We start from the raw sequence: 16,702 nt of genomic DNA, 5'->3' as shown, positions 1-16,702 counted from the left end.
TAAAAGTCCTCAGTCATTTTGTAGAGTCGGAGATGCAAAAGCATAAACCTGAGTTAAGCGACTATCAAAAATATGAGGATAGATGGATATATACTGCTATCTTAAGGCAGTTAATGAATTCATATTCAAAACATAGACTGAAGGGGACCTTTAAATATTATCTCATTAGCTTTATTTTAGAAAAGCATATTAGTACATTATAATTCAGTACTAAAACTTCAATTATTTTATTAAAAAGTTCACTCCAGGCTGGGCACAGTGGCTCAGGCCTGTAATCCCAGCACTTTGGGAGGCCAAGGTGGGTGTATCATGAGGTCAGGAGTTCAAGACCAACCTGGCCAACATAGTGAAACCCCGTTTCTACTAAAAATACAAAAATTTGCTGGAGCCAGGTGTGGTGGCACACGCTTATAATCCCAGCTACTCGAGAGGCTGAGACAGGAGAATCACTTGAACCCAGGAGGCAGAGGTTGCAGTGAGCTGAGACCACGCCATTGCACTCTAGCCTGGGGGACAGAGTGAGACTCTGTCTCAAAAAAAAAAAGTCGACTCCAAGTATGTGTGTTTTGAGTGCTACGTTAGTTGTTAACTTAGGTTGCACTTTTGGCTAGTGTTTAAAAGTGAACTATCACTGTAGGTGAATCTCTAGTATAGTCAAGTAATTTAGTATAGAATTGTAATAGGTAATAAGTACAGAAGCTCTTTTTTAGTTTGAGGTGAAGTTGCCTGAGTGTGACTTGGGGATGTAAAGATGCTCATTTTTGACAGCAAGATGAGTATCAAAACTCTATAGATTAATTTACAATCATTTTCTTCGTTTGTCTTCAGTATCTCTTTGTTCTAAAAAGCACATAATTTTAAAAATTAGCAAGATTAGTCTTGTTGCCAAGATGTAGAATTTTGCCAGAAAAATTATTTTGATTAAAATGAATTGTTTTGAATATTTCTTGCTTAATAAAAATCACATCTTGATAGCATATTATAAAATAGTAGCGTCTGATTAATGCTGTTTTGTAATGCACAGTTTTATATAAAAGCAATTAAAAAGCTACTTGAGTAAAAATAATAAGCATTTATATAATTCTTCACACTTGATCTTAGCCAAAAGGCCGAGAAGTGGTATATAATTCTTGTGAATAAAAGTCCACTACACACATGACACTAAGATACAGTCACCGATAAGTTAATATTGTATCTGTCATCTCTGGGTGATAATGTGCCTGAAGAAAAGCAAAAGCAAATACCTTGTAGGACATGATTGTTTGGACATAGAAATATAAATAAGAAATAAATTAGACAACGGCATTGGAAAAATAAAGTGCTCATACAAAATACAAGTAGTGCAGTACAAGAGACTATTTTTAGTTTTAGAAACTTGTGTGATTGCAGAGTTATGGGAATAGCGTAATTTTACTCCCTCACATTCTTACTCCTTCAGTTTTTCTAAAGATACTCTTGAACCTTATCATCTTTTTTCAACTTTGTGCCCACTACTTGTAAATTTTTCTACATGTTCTCCTCCAAGCTCAGAAGATGAGATATCCATCTTTGTGTTCACTGACTTCAGATTTTGGCTTTAGCAGTTATCCTTTCTCCAGAATGTCAACCTCAATTTCTCCTGGACTGTGGCATTTGGATAGGTGAGCATTAATGAAGGACATATGCCTTGTCCTATATGTAATCAGCAGCCATTAAAACTTTATAAGCAAGGTGGTGGCACTATCAGATTTGTGTTTCAGAACTTTCTTCTGTGAATAGTGTAGTAGATAACTGGAGGAGGAAGAACCTAGAACAGGAAAACCAGCTAGAAAGGAATTACTACAATTATCTAGGTGAAGAATGATAACTTAGGCTGGATTCATTTATACAGAAGACAGATGAGAGAGATAACTTCAAGGATTTGTTGATACAGTTTATGAAGGAAAAAGAATACAAGATGATTTAAAATTTCTAGTTTGAACAACTTGAATGGGTGGTGGTACTATTAACTGAGAATTTATTTAATCTCTCCTAGTTCCTAAGAAATTTTACGCACCCAGCGCAGTGGCTCACACCTATAATTCCAACACTTTGGGAGGCCGAGGCGGTGGGATCATCTGAGGTGAGGTCAGGAGTTTGAGACCAGCCTGACCAACATGGGGGAACCCCATCTCTACTAAAACTTCAAAAAATTAGCTGGGTGTGGTGGCACATGCCTGTAATCCCAGCTACTGGGGAGGCTGAGGCAGGAGAATCACTTGAGCCCAGGAGGCAGAGGTTGCAGTGAGCTGAGATCATGCCATTGCACTCTAGCCTGGGCAACACGAGGGAAACTCCATCTCAAAAAAAAAAAAAGAAAAAAGAAAAGAAAAGAAAAAAAATACCAGACACTGGGGAAAGGTTGAGAGTTTTTTCCTCAGAAAATGGGATGTAAAAAAAAAAAAAAGAATCTTATGCACAATTGATTAAGATAGGGCTTACTTTTATAGGATTATATTAATAAAGGAGTATTCTTTTCAGAGGCTATCTACATACCTAATCCTCATATGTGTTATACATGAGGAAATGAATTCTAAGTAACTAACAGGGAACTAAGGAGTTCCTGAGAACTAACTAAAGGCTGGACATGGTGGCTCAGCCTATAATCCCAGCACTTTGGGAGGCCACGGCAGAAGGATCACTTGACCCCAGGAGTAAAAGTAAAAAATTAACTGAGGAACTACCTTAATTATCAAAAACCGAATATATTCTTGAATCATAATTTTCTTCTCTCAGGAATCACAACTCCGTAACTAACAGTGCAGCAGTGCATTTTGCATAGTTCCAGTTTTATGTATTGTTTCTTTTGTCAAATTCCCTTTGTGAAAAGAGCAACTTCTTGGTTGGCATTCTTCTCTAGACCTTAATGTTGGTAGACCTTACCTCCATTCTTCCAACAAACACTTGAAAGCCAACTATGTTCCACAAGTTGTTCTAGTGTTGGGAGATGAAATAGTGAGTAAAAACACTTAATGCTATCCTCATAAAGTTTGCAATTCACTTAGAGAAGCAAACATCCAAATAAACACAAACGAATGTAAAATTTCTATTATTGTTTAAGTATCATGAAGCAAAGGTGTATGGTACTTGGGAGCATTACTTTAGGTGCATTTAGCCTGTTAGTCATGACACCTAGGGGAAGTCTTCCCTAAGGAAGTAATACTTTAGCTTTAATCTGAAGGATAAAGTCTCCATGTATAAAATTAATTGCAGGTTAAGTAAATGTGTAAATGCAAAAAGCAAAACTTTAAAACTTTTCAGAGAAAATAGGAGACTATCTCTAGAACCTTGGAGTAGGGAAAGAATTTTTAAGGACAGTGCACATAATGCTAGCCATAAAGGATAAACATGATAACTCATTTCTAATTTAAAACTTTACTTTATTGAAAGACAACATGAAGAAAAACAAAACACAAGCTGTGAACTCGAAAAAAATATATATACTTACAGTATTTACCCAGAATACACAGTGCTACATAGAAATTAATAAGGAAAAGACCAACAACCAGAAGAAAAGTAATTGAATAGGCATTGCACAGAGATGAAATGAAAACATACTCAATCTCATTAATAAACAGTGGAAAGCAAACTAAAACTAGAATGGGACATCTTATACCTAGTATCAGATGGGTAAAAAACAGAAAGTCTAACAATACCAAGAATGGTGAAGACATGGAGTAACAGGAAACTCTTAGACACTCTTGGTGGGAGGGTATATTCATTTGTATTTTAGGAAAATTTGGCATTGGTGGATTGAAAATAACCATACCCCACAGCACAGCTATCCCTCTTCTATATACTCTAGAGAAGTCTTCATCAAACTATGCATATGTGTCACCTGGGATCTTGTTTAAATGTAGGTTCTAATTCACCAGGTCTTTTAGGGCTTAGCCTAAGATTCTATTTTCTAACAATCTTCGACATGAGGTGTTGCTAGTTTGTAGGCTACACTTGGAATAGGCCATAAGCAGCACCACTTCCTGTTTTAGATGGATGCCTCTTATGGCAAATAGTATTTTTTTTTAAAGATACCGGACAAAGAGACTAGTCTGCTCTCTAGGCCAAAGACCTCATTTCCTACAGAGCTGTCCCCAGGGCTGAGGGATTCAATATCCCTTGCTGCACACCTCCAGATATTTGAGCTGTGGCATATATGTGGAGAAGCTCTGCCCTAGAGAAACTTGAATATCTATGCCAGGGACAAGTGCATGAGTATTCATAGCTGCACTGTTTGTGAAAACAAAAAATTGGAAATAACATAAATAACAATAGCGGAATGAATAAATAAATTATATTCTTCTATTGGACTTCTGAACACAGTGAAAATTAAATAGAGCTACACTCTTAACATGAGTGAATCCCAGGAATGTAGCACAAGAAATATGGAAGAATACCTGCAGTATGTTATTGTTATAAAGTTTACAAAACAAGCAAAAATAATGTCTAGGGATACATATATATGTGGTAAGCTATTTGAAAACAAAAACGAGAATAATAAACATGATTCAGGAGGGGCAGGGGAATGCTTTCTGTGAGGAGCATATTGAGAGTTTCAGCAATATTAGAAATGTTTTATTTTCAAAATTGGATGCTGAGTTCATGGGCATTTATTATGCTTTATATATATTCATGTGTATTGATACATACATATATATACACATACACCTGCAACCTCCTCCTCCTGGGCTCAAGCCATCCTCCCACCTGAGTCTCATGAGTAGCTAGGGACCACAGGTACGCACCACCATGCCTGGCTAATTTTTGTATTTTTTAGTAGAGATGGGGTTTCACCATGTTGCCTAGGCTGGTCTCAAACTCCTGGGCTCAAGCAATCTGCCCACCTTGGCCTCCTAAAGTTCTGGGATTATAGGTATGAGCAACCACACCCGACCCTAATTTTAAATAAATATATCTTTCTCAGTTTTTATATGTATACCATTAAATATTTTTAATCACTGTTTTATGTTGGCAGTTTTAGTGATAATGTCAGCTATTATTGCTGGTTTAAAATAATAATTTATTATTTTTCTTGGTTTTATGAGTTTGCTGGGTAGTTCTGCTGGTTTTTCTTGAACTCGTTCATGTGAATTCATTTAGCTGGAGATTTGCAGGACTAGAAGATTCTAAGATGGCTTCACTCACATGTCTAGCAGTCGGTGCAGACACTTCACTGGTGTGCCTAGGTCTTTCTCCACGTGGCTAGACCAGCTTCCCTATATGATAATCCACGCAGCATTTCAGAGGGGAAAGGCATAAGCTGTGGTGCTCCTTAAGACTTGAGGTCTGGGACTTGTACGCTTTTATTTCTGCCACATTCTGTTGATTAAAGCCAGTCACAGTTTGCTCCCATTCAAAGGGTGGTAAAATAGACTCCACGTTAACGACAGGAACTGTAAAATATTGTGATGATGTTTTCAGTCTTCCACAATGACAGTTTATCTTCTTACTAAAAATGATGAAGCAGTCAGCATATTTAGACTACCTTCTGCCTTCTTTCCCTGTTCCTCATACCCGTTTATGTTGTTTTTACACTATTAGGATATATAACACGTTTTGTTTTGTCACCATATTCCTATTTGTTTCAGTCCCAGAGCTAAGACTGTTTACATATATATACACACACACCATACACAGAGACACATACATATATGTGCAGGTATATGTATGTAGATTTATTCAGTATATAGTGACTGCTCACCGCTAGCCTTTTACCATAGGTTTTTCAGTTATCTCTTGGTTGGATAATCTGGAAGATTATCTTCCATAACTTACCCATTGTTTTTCAACTAAGGACGATTTTGCCTTCGAGGAGACATTTGGTATTTTGAGCTATCACAAAGACCCACGATGAGTCATGTGCACTTTATTCCAGAAGTTCAACCTTGTGTTATGGTTAGACCCTTATTTAGTTACATGTGAAATAAGGCATCTGGTTAGAAACAGCAAATGAGAAGTGGCAGTTTATAGTGCAAAACGAGATCTGAACTGATACTGGAAGTGTTTATGGAATTCAGAGACCACATTATTGCAGAGTCAGAAACCTCTATTCATCTCCTTACCTGAGTCACCATTGCATAGTACAATAATCTGTACAATAATTAGTGTTCGTTGAGATCATTAGTAAGTAAAAGTTGTTTGAGTTCATTTTGTTTAAGAAGGTAAGGAAGATTGTGAAATATTTTAGGAAAATTGTCAATAAAATTTATTAAAACATTTGATGAGTAATTTTTCAGTTTTTAAAAAATCATTTGGACCACCTTCTTTTCTAGATGTACTAGGTAAATGTGATGCTATTGAAGTTTCTACAAGAACTTCAGATAAACTGTATTTTGTTAGTAATATATATTATTATATATAAGTATAATACATAGTTATATATTGCATACATTATTCTATATAGTAATATATATTATTTAAATATATTTCAAGTTTCTGTGGATGAAATAGTTTCTTATCTTCAATTGCAGATTCTTTATCCTGTCCTGTTATGCAAAATGTTCAGCCTCCCAAGTCCAGCCCAGTAGTTTCCACTGTTTTATCAGGATCCTCATCAACAAGAACACCTCCCACTGCAAATCACCCAGTTGAGCCTGTGACCTCAGTTACACAGCCATCAGAGCTATTACAACAGAAAGGTATTTGAGATATTTATTATTGTATGCACACACAGACACACGTACGTATTTGAATAGCTGATTTTAAAAAGTTAAACTGTAGGATCCTAATTTATAGAAGATATAAAAAAAATTATAATCTCAATCCAAACACAACTTTTAGAATATTAACTGACTGTGTCTCATATATGTTTTACATAATTACATACCATTTTGTATTTTGCATTTCTGTTTATTAAATTACACATAGTCCTTCATATATTTTTTGAGTCTTTATAGCTCTTTCTATGGCTAATTACTCATTGTGTCAATGTATAATGGTTTATTATTTTATCCCATTGTCATAGAACATTTATTTCCTGTTTTTTAAAGGTAGTATAGTTTCTTTCAGGATAAAGTAGCCAAGACTTAATTACTTAGTGACTCTTCATATCCTATTTAATTATTTCTGTGCTTTTTGTTACTGATAATAGAAAATAAGCTTTGACACAATTTTGCAAATGAAGGGAGGTAAAAATGAAATTGTAACCCATACTCTTGCATCATTGACGAACTATATGATTTATTGTTTGTTTAATATTCTCCATGTGTTAAGTAAGTAAAGGGTAATAAAATGTGTTGTTTTGATCCTGCTTCCCCATGTTGTTTCTTTTGGCAGTTTTTTTTTGTACCTGTCTGGCTAAAATTCCAAAGTAGTGATGTTTTAGGTTATTATGTGGCATTTTTCATTTGATCAGAGATGATTGAATTTTTTTCAAGAACCTATAGTTTGTATTTCCAGAGCAACCATTGTATTATTTTAGGGACTACACTCACTGTGTAGTGACAGCTCCTAACCTTGAGTATAAAGAACCTTCTTATAGTCCGAAACTGAGAAAAGGAAGAAAAGCATGATAAATTCCTAGGGTGATCTCATGGCTTCTATCTGTTGAATGTCAGTGTGGTCAACAGAGACCTTTCTATCAATTGATCAGATGATACATTATACATTTTCTTACTTGGTTTTTTAGGAAAAGGAACTGCAGCACCAAAGAGTGTCTGTTGATTCTCAACAATCCAGTGGGTATACTGGAAATAGAATTTAGTTTTTAAAAGTATTTGCCTTCAAAGTGAAGGGCCAGTACTAGTTTTGCTTATCACAAATCAAAAAAGCTTTTAGGATAGATAAAGCCCTGACTAAATGAATGGTGTATTTTCTTGTTTTTCTTCTACATTGATGACTGCCCTCCACTTCTTAAATATTTTGCTTTTTTTTTTTTTTGACCTTTTACATTGCCCCTGCTGATTTCTTTCTTCCTGTCATATTTTCTTTTTGACCATCTTACTTTGAATACCATCCTACCATCTTTTTATAAATATTCTTTTGTAAACGGTTTGCCCACTTAACAATTACATTTCTTCTTTTTCTATTAAAATATATTTTGAAAGTAGAATAAGCTGCCATTTATTGTACATACAATATACCAGATATTTTATATATCATTAATTCACATATTAATCCTGTGACATAGATACTCTTCCTTTTTTTACAGATGAGAAAAGTGAGATTGACAGAGGCTAGGTAACTTGCCCAAGACTGCAAGTTAGTAAGTAGAGTAGCAAAGCAAAAGATTTTTAACTCAGATCTCTCTGTCTTGTATTCTTTCTATAAAATAAGGCTGAATTTTTGTTGTCATTGGCTGTTGACAAACTCTCGATTTATCTAAGATAAGTTCCTTGCTTAAGCAACAGAAAAGATCATACTAGAGACATCTGAATTGTAGTTTTTATTGTTCCTTTTTCATAAGTAGGAGAATGGCCTCTTAGTGACTTCTTTGTCTTTGGATAGATCTGGGCTACACAACCTAATTGAGTCAGGGCTACCACATATGGTGGTGCAAATTGTCATTGCATGAATGGAGCCTCTTGGAATTGTGCAGTATGTCATCTGCATAGGGTTTACTATGGGCCTGATATGACCTACTAAAGTGGTAATACTTAAAAAGAGATTAGCTTTTTTTCTTCCAGCTGCAAAGACACCTTTGCTTAGTTGTTCTCCCAAGGCTAAGCATTTTTTTACCTATTTTTAGGAGAGACATCAAATTTTTGTTTGACAAGCCCCTATTTTTTTTATAAACTGCCTACTTGAATATATTTTAGATTGATACCTAAAATTTTTTGTCAAAAATTTAAACTACCTACTTGAACATTTTTTAGGTTGATACCTAAAATTTTTCATCAAAAATTTACTTGTAGTTGTGTAATTTTTAACATATTACATATGCTGGCTGACTTTTAAAACAGAGATGTTATATTAGTCTTTCAAATATATCCTTTGGAACGATACCTCCCATCAACCTTTCGCAAAAAACACAAGTAGCCCTTCTTTAGCATTTGGAAAGTTTACATTTTTCTTTTTTCTCTTTGAAGGCATATCCCCTTTCCTTAATATAATAATGTAATATATTTTTAAAGTAGAAACTCTTTTATCACTCTACTGTGCTGTTCCATGACAATAATATATAAATTGAAATGTTAAAATTTATTATCTATGATTGTAAGTCTCTAAATAGTATTTTTTTTCTTTTGAATTAAGGCATCAATCATTATAACTTTTTTTTTTCTCTCTCTCTCTCTTTTTTGTTTTTATTTTTTTAAGACAGACTTGCCCTGTCACCCAGGCCTGGAGTACAGTGGCATGATCTTGGGTCCCTGCAACCTCTGCCTCCCAGGTTCAACAGATTCTCATGTCTCAGCCTCCTGAGTAGTTGGGATTAAATGTGTGCGCCAACATGCCTGGCTAATTTTTATATTTTTAATAGAAATGGGGTTTCACCATGTTGACCAGGCTGATCTCAAACTCCTGGCCTCAAGTGATCCTCCTGCCTACGCCTCCCAAAGTGCTGGGATTACAGGTGTGAGCCGCTGTCCCCGGTCATTCATTACAACTTTTACTGTTTGTATAAAATTGGTCAAAACAACATAAACATCATGAATTTTTGTGTTTATTTAAAGTATGTTTTTAATTGGAAATACATCTTTCAGTGAAATGAATGGGCTGTCTCCTCTCCCCATTATCGCTTTGTATCTGAGTAGCATATGATTCATTGTTAGAATATGATAGTGTTGGCCGGGCGCGGTGGCTCAAGCCTGTAATCCCAGCACTTTGGGAGGCCGAGGCGGGTGGATCACGAGGTCAAGAGATCGAGACCATCTTGGTCAACATGGTGAAACCCCGTCTCTACTAATACAAAAAAAAAAAATTAGCTGGGCACGGTGGCGCGTGCCTGTAATCCCAGCTACTCAGGAGGCTGAGGCAGGAGAATTGCCTGAACCCAGGAGGCGGAGATTGCGGTGAGCCGAAATCGCGCCATTGCGCTCCAGCCTGGGTATCAAGAGCGAAACTCCGTCTCAAAAAAAAAAAAAAAAAAAAAAAAAAAAAAAAGAATATGATAGTGTTCAGATCAGTTTCATTCCCAGTTTTTATTTTCATACATATAATTGCTGAGAAACATTGTTCACATAAAATAGATTAGAATTATATTGGAAGAGTTCTACTAAAGCAGTATCGTTCTATTTTTCTTTATTTTGCTTTGACTCTCTTTAATCTGCTGAGTTCCATGTCAAATTATTGTTTCTTAGATTTTATTTTCCAGGTGGTAGATAGTTGTTAACATTATTATTTCATATAGCAGTTTGTAATTTGCAAATTCCTTTAACTTTTTCTATCTTACTTTCTCATCACATGGAACAAGCATATCGTATCTTTGCTTCCTTTTATAAGAGAGGACATTGAAGTTTAGAAAGGTTACATGTCTTACCTAAAGACCTACAGAGTTGATAGGATAGTGCATACCTTTTGCCTTCAGATTCAGTATTTGTTTTACTCTATCAGCAGTTACTCAAAATATTTTGAATTTCCCTCAACCATGGCCAATATATCTTACCACACCCTTTATTTATTATTATTTATTTATTTAGAGACAGGGTCTTGCTCTGTTGCCCAGGCCAGAGTACAGTGGCAAGATCTCAGCTCACTGCAGCCTTGACCCTTGAGTCCCTGATATTCCTGTCATAGCCTCCTGAGTAGCTAGGGCCACAGGCACACACCACCACACCTAATTTTTTAAAAAAATTATTTGTAGAGATGAGGTCTTACTGTGTTGCCCAGGCTGGTCTTGAATTCTAAGGCTCAAGTGATTCTCCGCCTTGGCCTCCCAAGTGCTGAGATTACAGGTGTGAGCCACTGTGCCTGACTACCATACCCTGTAAATGTGTTTGTATCAAAAACGTCAAGCTGTGATAAAGGCCATTTATTTTATGGATGATATCTCCATATGACCTAATTGGCAAAAGCACTCCTCAAAAATGTCAAAGCATATACTACTAAGTACTAGTTGATTCACTTGTTGGTAAATACTTTTTTGTTAAAAGGATAGTGAAAGTGTTAAATATTTTATAAAATATAAAAATTAATAATTGACTATATTATATTTTATCTTAAAAATGTTATAAAATATTATCTTACACTTCTCACATTGACTTTGAAAGAAATCACAGAATTTTTTATCTGTGAGTTTTAGTGAGTATATCTTAAAAATACTTGGTAGTCCTAGAAAATAATTCCATTTGGTGTTAAAATAATTATGACCAGACATGGTGGCTCACACCTGTAATCTCAGCATTTTGAGAGGCCAAGGTGGATGGATCATTCAGGAATTGGAGACCAGCCTGGACAATATCGTGAAACCCCATTTCTACTAAAAATCCAAAAAAATTAGCTGGCCTGTAATCCCAGCTACTTGGGAGGCTGAGGCAGAAAAATTGCTTGCACCCAGGAAGCAGAGGTTTCAGTGAGCTGAGATCCTGCCACTGCACTCCAGCCTGGGCAACAGAGTGAGACCGTCTTATAAATAAATAAATAGAAGGACTGAGTATGCTAGTCAGGTTGGTGAGAGTTTTTTTCTCACTAATCATGTGCCCTAAAAAGAACAGCTGAAAATAATTTAAATATACATAAAAATATGTTTTTAAAGTTAGTGATATAGCTAACCTTTATTTCGTATTTGGTGTATGTCATGCACCATTCTAAGCATGTGAAATATATTAACTCATTTAGTCCTTACCACAACCATTTGAAGTGTTACCCCATTTTATAGATAATATAAATGAAGAACAGAGTTTAGTAACTTGCCCAAGGACATACAAGTAGTAAGTGATAGAGCCTGAAGTTGAACCCAGAGTCCCCATCTTTATCCATAATGTCATGCTGCTTCTCTGTTCGGTATTTCTTACTGTGTACTGTATAATGAGAGACTTGTATACATTAGAGCAATGTATCATGGTAAGAATTAGGATAAGCTAAGGTCATGTGTTCCCTTTGTAAAGTAAAAGAAAGGTTGTCGTTAACACAGGCACTTTGTTAGGTGGATAAGTTTGAGGAAAGAGAGTACTTATGGGAATTTATGTCTGAAAACTGATTCCCTTAAAACCATTCTTTTGTGGGGACCCTGGAAAAGTCTTTAGCATGTACTTTCTAGTTTAGGAAACAGAGCAGTTACTCAAAAGTCTGAACTCCTGAATTAAAAAAAGCTAACCTCTACAAGAGATTTGTTCTCTTAAGATTAGTTTGATTTATTCCTAGTATAGCTGTATCTAGGGAACACTGAAGAATATTAAGCAGCCCCAAGGATATGGTCCCCTGGAAAGTTTTGCCTGAAGGTACTTTAATGGTAGGTACTTTAAACTAAATGTTCTTTCTAAAATATTGGAGCCCTTTGATAACAGTGCTACCTCATGTTAGATTATATAAAGTGTTTCATGTTTCTTGTTTTAGTAGATTTATACCTTGGAAGCCCTGGTTAAGATAGAATAAATTATGATGTAACATTTGTGGTGGTGATGGTGGTGGTAGAGATAGCTACTCCATGTACATACATTTCTACAGTGGGTTTCAGGCTGAGCTCTGGAAAAGGATGTCATATTTTACCATCTTATGTAGTTGATCTATGTATCTCATACCTACATTCTGGCTCTTAAAGAGAATCTGAATTAGAGGCACTTCAGGAAGCTCACATAGTCATTCACTTATGCTAGAATAGATGACTTGGCTATCAGCCCCTTTCTGACTATAGCTCCCCGTTTGTCATAGTCTATGTGTGCTGTACCCAACCTAGAGCAGGGCACCATTTACTTTTTACAGAGATGGGGTCTCACTATGTTGCCCAGGCTGGTCTTGAACTCCAGACTTCAAGTGATACTCCCGCCTGAGCCCTCCAAAGTGCTGGGTGTATAGACATGAGCTATTGTGCTTGGCTCAAATTTTCATTTTAATTGGGCTTTTGTCAGAGGAACATGCCACTCTGAATTTGTTTTTTCAAGATACTAAGTTTGTTTCTTGCATTACCTGAACCTATTTTACATCGATTTTTATTTTCTCAGATGAATTTGTGATACTATTTTACTGATATCAAAAGATGTTTCAGCAAAGCTAGCAGATTTTTCCATGACTTTTTAGTCATAGTTTAAAGATCAAAGCTTCATTCATCTACAGTTTAACCTTTGCTTCTAAACTCTTAATTTTTTTCTTTACTAGCTTTTTTCTTACTCTAGAAATGAGTTGTTTATCCATGCTAATCAAGCATGCTAGTCACCTGAAAAAAATAAAGAGAGCATTAAATCACTACCGTGTGATTTTGGTGAGTCAGGGTTTCATTGTACCCCACATTATTAGGAAGCATTCTTGAAAATCCCCACTATGTTTCTGAGCTTTCTTTTTTCTTGTTTTCAAAGTAGAGCTATGAGATTTTCCGTACAAGGATGTTTATTCTTATTTATGAAGTGTTATTATTTTTAAGATTATTTTTATTTTCTTTCTTAAAAATTGTATAGATGTTAAATTTTAAAGTCCTGATTCTGCCAGATCAAATAATAGAAATACCCAATTACATTTTTTAAAGAAAAGTATATACAGTCACCAATACCAGTTCATTGTGCCCTTTTCTACGGAATCTGCCTTCTATTGGTATATTTCACACAGGACCAGTCTTATTCACTTGCTTCAGACTCACATGTAGGCAACAAGATGATACCGACATGACTGGCTGTCTCAAAAAATTCAGTTTTTTTCTAATTGTCACACTTGTAGGGTCACAGTAAGTCCTGCAGCCCGCTTCCTCCCCCACTCCCAGAGTATCCACTGTTAGCGGAGAGCTATACTGAATACTGTTTTTTTCTTTGACAGTCATTCTTTTTCCCTTATGGGAACTGAGTTACCATCAAGGTGACATTAGCAGAAGGAAGGTACCAAGTATGTGTTTTGTATGCTGTACAAAATCAGTTCACTATAAATGATCGCTGTCCACCAAAAATGCAGAATCCCAAAGGAAATATATAAGGGCCCTAAGGTCAAAGAAGATAAACGTATATAGAGCTCAGTAAACCTTTCAGAGAATATTATTTCAGCTTCCTAAATACTAACAGTGTAATGTACAATACGTGATATATACCTTTTCACACTTAAGCCAGTTCATATTAAAGCTGCTTTTACTAAACTGCTTTGCAGAGATTTTCTAATGGTTCTAGTTTTGATAATAAATTTGCTAATATTAATATGCATGTTGGGATGTTCTTTGGAATGTCAGAGTTCTTTCTCACTTTTAATGCAATGTCAAAATTTTGTTTCTCATCTTTCCTGTTGGTTTGACTCTTATGTTTGTGCTTTCCACTTTACAGGCATGCAGTATGGTGAATATGTTAATAACCAAGCTAGCTCCGCACCAACTCCCTTGTCATCAACTTCCGATGATGAGGAAGAGGAGGAGGAGGATGAGGAAGCAGGTCTGCTTTAGCTTTACACCAGTTCTTGATCTTTTCCTGCTCAAATTTTTTTTTTATTTCCACAGTCTTACTTAGCCTTTTAAAAAAGAGTCTTTGAAGATTTAGCATGATGAACTTACGAGGTTTGCATCATAGAAGGTTGTGTCACATAAAATGAGGTGTTGTTTGCTTTGTTTTTCCTCCTTTAGACATCTTTGCCATATTGTAAACAATAGAATCAGAATACCTCTTTCATGATAGTAGAGTGCATTCTTCCCTCAGAAGTGCATTTCCTCCCATGTCACATGCAATAGAATGAGTCCTGACTGAAGCTTTTGGCTGATGATTGCTCTAGCATCGTTTTAGGAATAATGCTTCATTTTCTGCTTTGCATGCTACTTTAGTCTAATCAAAATAAGCCATGTGGATTTTATAATAAGGACAGTGTTTCAGTGATGTCCTTTTGGCTTTTTTTGTCATGTATTCAGAAGGCCCAGAATTTGTAGTTATTTTCCTGCTTCATGAAGTAGTAGTACATATCTTGCTAGTTGAAGAAGTTGTGTGTATAGTTATGTGTTGCCAACTGTTTAATATCTTTTTCTGCCTTTGATAGATAGAACACTACTAAAAATTAAGCAGTTCAGTTCCTCCATTAATTCTAATACGGGTTGAATATCCGTTACCTGAAAGGCTTGGGGCGAGAAGTGTTTCAAATTTCAGATTTTTTCAGGTTTCAGAACATTTGCATATACATAGTGAGATAGCTTGAGGATAGGACTCAAGTCTAAATACAAAATTCATTTATGTTTCACATACACTTACACACATACACTCAAAGTGATTTTGTACTATATATGTTTTTTGTTTTATTTTTTATTTTTGAGACAGGGTCTCACTCTGTCACCCAGCCTGGAGTGCAGTGGCACAATCATGGCTCACTGCAACCTCGGCCTCCTGGGCTCACGCCATCCTCCTGTCTCAACTCCCATGTAGCTGGGACTACAGGCCACCATGCACAGCTAATTTTTGTATTTTTTTTTAGAGATCGGGTTTCGCCATGTTGCCCAAGCTGGTCTCGAACTCCTGCTGCACTCCGGCAGTCTGCCCACCTCAACCTCCCAAAGTGCTGGGATTACAGGCATGAGCTACCTCTCCAGGCTTGTACAATATTTCTAATAATTTTGTAGATGAAACAGTTTTTCCCATGACTTGTCATATGAGGTGTGGAATTTTCCACTTGTGGCATCATGTCAGCCCTCATAAAATTTTGGATTTTGGAACATTTAAGATTTTGGATTTTCAGATTAGGGATGCTCAACCTGTAGTTTAAGATTGAACCATTAAGTGATGATCTTTCAAGTTATTCTATGTGACCATGATTCTCCTGTTCTAAATGGGAAGATCTGTTCTACAGTCATTTTAACCACAAATTTCTATTTCCTGTACATTTAAAAATATTCAAATCATTATATGTGACTTTAGGGAATAAAATTAGGGGTGCTAGGTGAGAAATAATTTTTCTTACTCTAAATATGTAAATATTCGTCTGTTTCTGAAATTTTTTTTGTAATTTTATATTTTAACAAAATTTCAAACTCACAGAAGTGTAAAAGAAACTCTCATGTACTCTTTACCCAGATAAACCATTTTTTCCACACTTGCTTTATAGTTCTCTTTATCAGTATATTTTTTTCTATACCATTTGCAAGTAAATTGGAGACATTATGCACTTTACCTCTAATACTTTATTGTATGTTTCCTAATCATAAGGTCAATGTCTTACATAACCAAAATACAGTTATCAAGAAATTGAGTGTTGATGGAATAATATCTGATAACACAGTTCATGGTCAAATCTCAGTTGTCTCACGTAGATCTTTTATAGCTGTTTTCATGGTCCAGGATCAGTCTGGATCATGCATTGAATTTAGTTGTCATGTTATTTAGAGTTCTTCACTCTGTGGCAGTTCATTAGCCTTTCTTTTTCTTTGCCTTAATATTTTCAAAGAGTACAAACCAGTTATTTTGTACAATGTTCCCCAGTGTGGGTTTATCTGAAGTTTCCTCATGATTAGATTCAGATGATACACTTTTCAGAGAATCACTACTAAAGCTGTGTTGTGTTCTCAGTGCATCCTCTGAGGCACATGATGTCAGTTTGTTCTCATATTGATGAGGTTAACTTTTATGATTTGAATAAGGTGGTATCTGCCAGATTTCTCCACTATAGAGTTACTACTTTTCCTTGTTGAAATTAATAAGTAATTTATGGG

At 35.6% G+C, this 16,702-nt stretch overlaps 1 protein-coding gene across 3 annotated transcripts in view; it reads left to right on the top strand.

Annotated features, from left to right (window-relative positions):
• Positions 1-16,702, top strand: part of SEC24B (SEC24 homolog B, COPII coat complex component) — a 103,994-nt gene that overhangs the window by 33,856 nt on the left and 53,436 nt on the right. For 2 of the 3 annotated variants that reach the window (XM_064384019.1, XM_064384020.1), the window contains exons 3-4: positions 6,486-6,653; positions 14,346-14,450. In XM_064384019.1, the coding sequence (XP_064240089.1) occupies positions 6,486-6,653; positions 14,346-14,450 (273 nt within the window). The remainder of the gene's footprint in view (positions 1-6,485; positions 6,654-14,345; positions 14,451-16,702) is intronic. The other variant, XM_064384021.1, reaches the window with a different exon arrangement.

This window comes from Aotus nancymaae, unplaced genomic scaffold (genome assembly GCF_030222135.1).
Source record: "Aotus nancymaae isolate 86718 unplaced genomic scaffold, 86718_ANA_hifiasm-v0.15.2.pri h1tg000033l, whole genome shotgun sequence".
Taxonomy (NCBI): domain Eukaryota; kingdom Metazoa; phylum Chordata; class Mammalia; order Primates; family Aotidae; genus Aotus; species Aotus nancymaae.
Note: the sequence above shows the minus strand (reverse complement) of the source record. Positions and strands in the feature narration are given on the sequence as shown.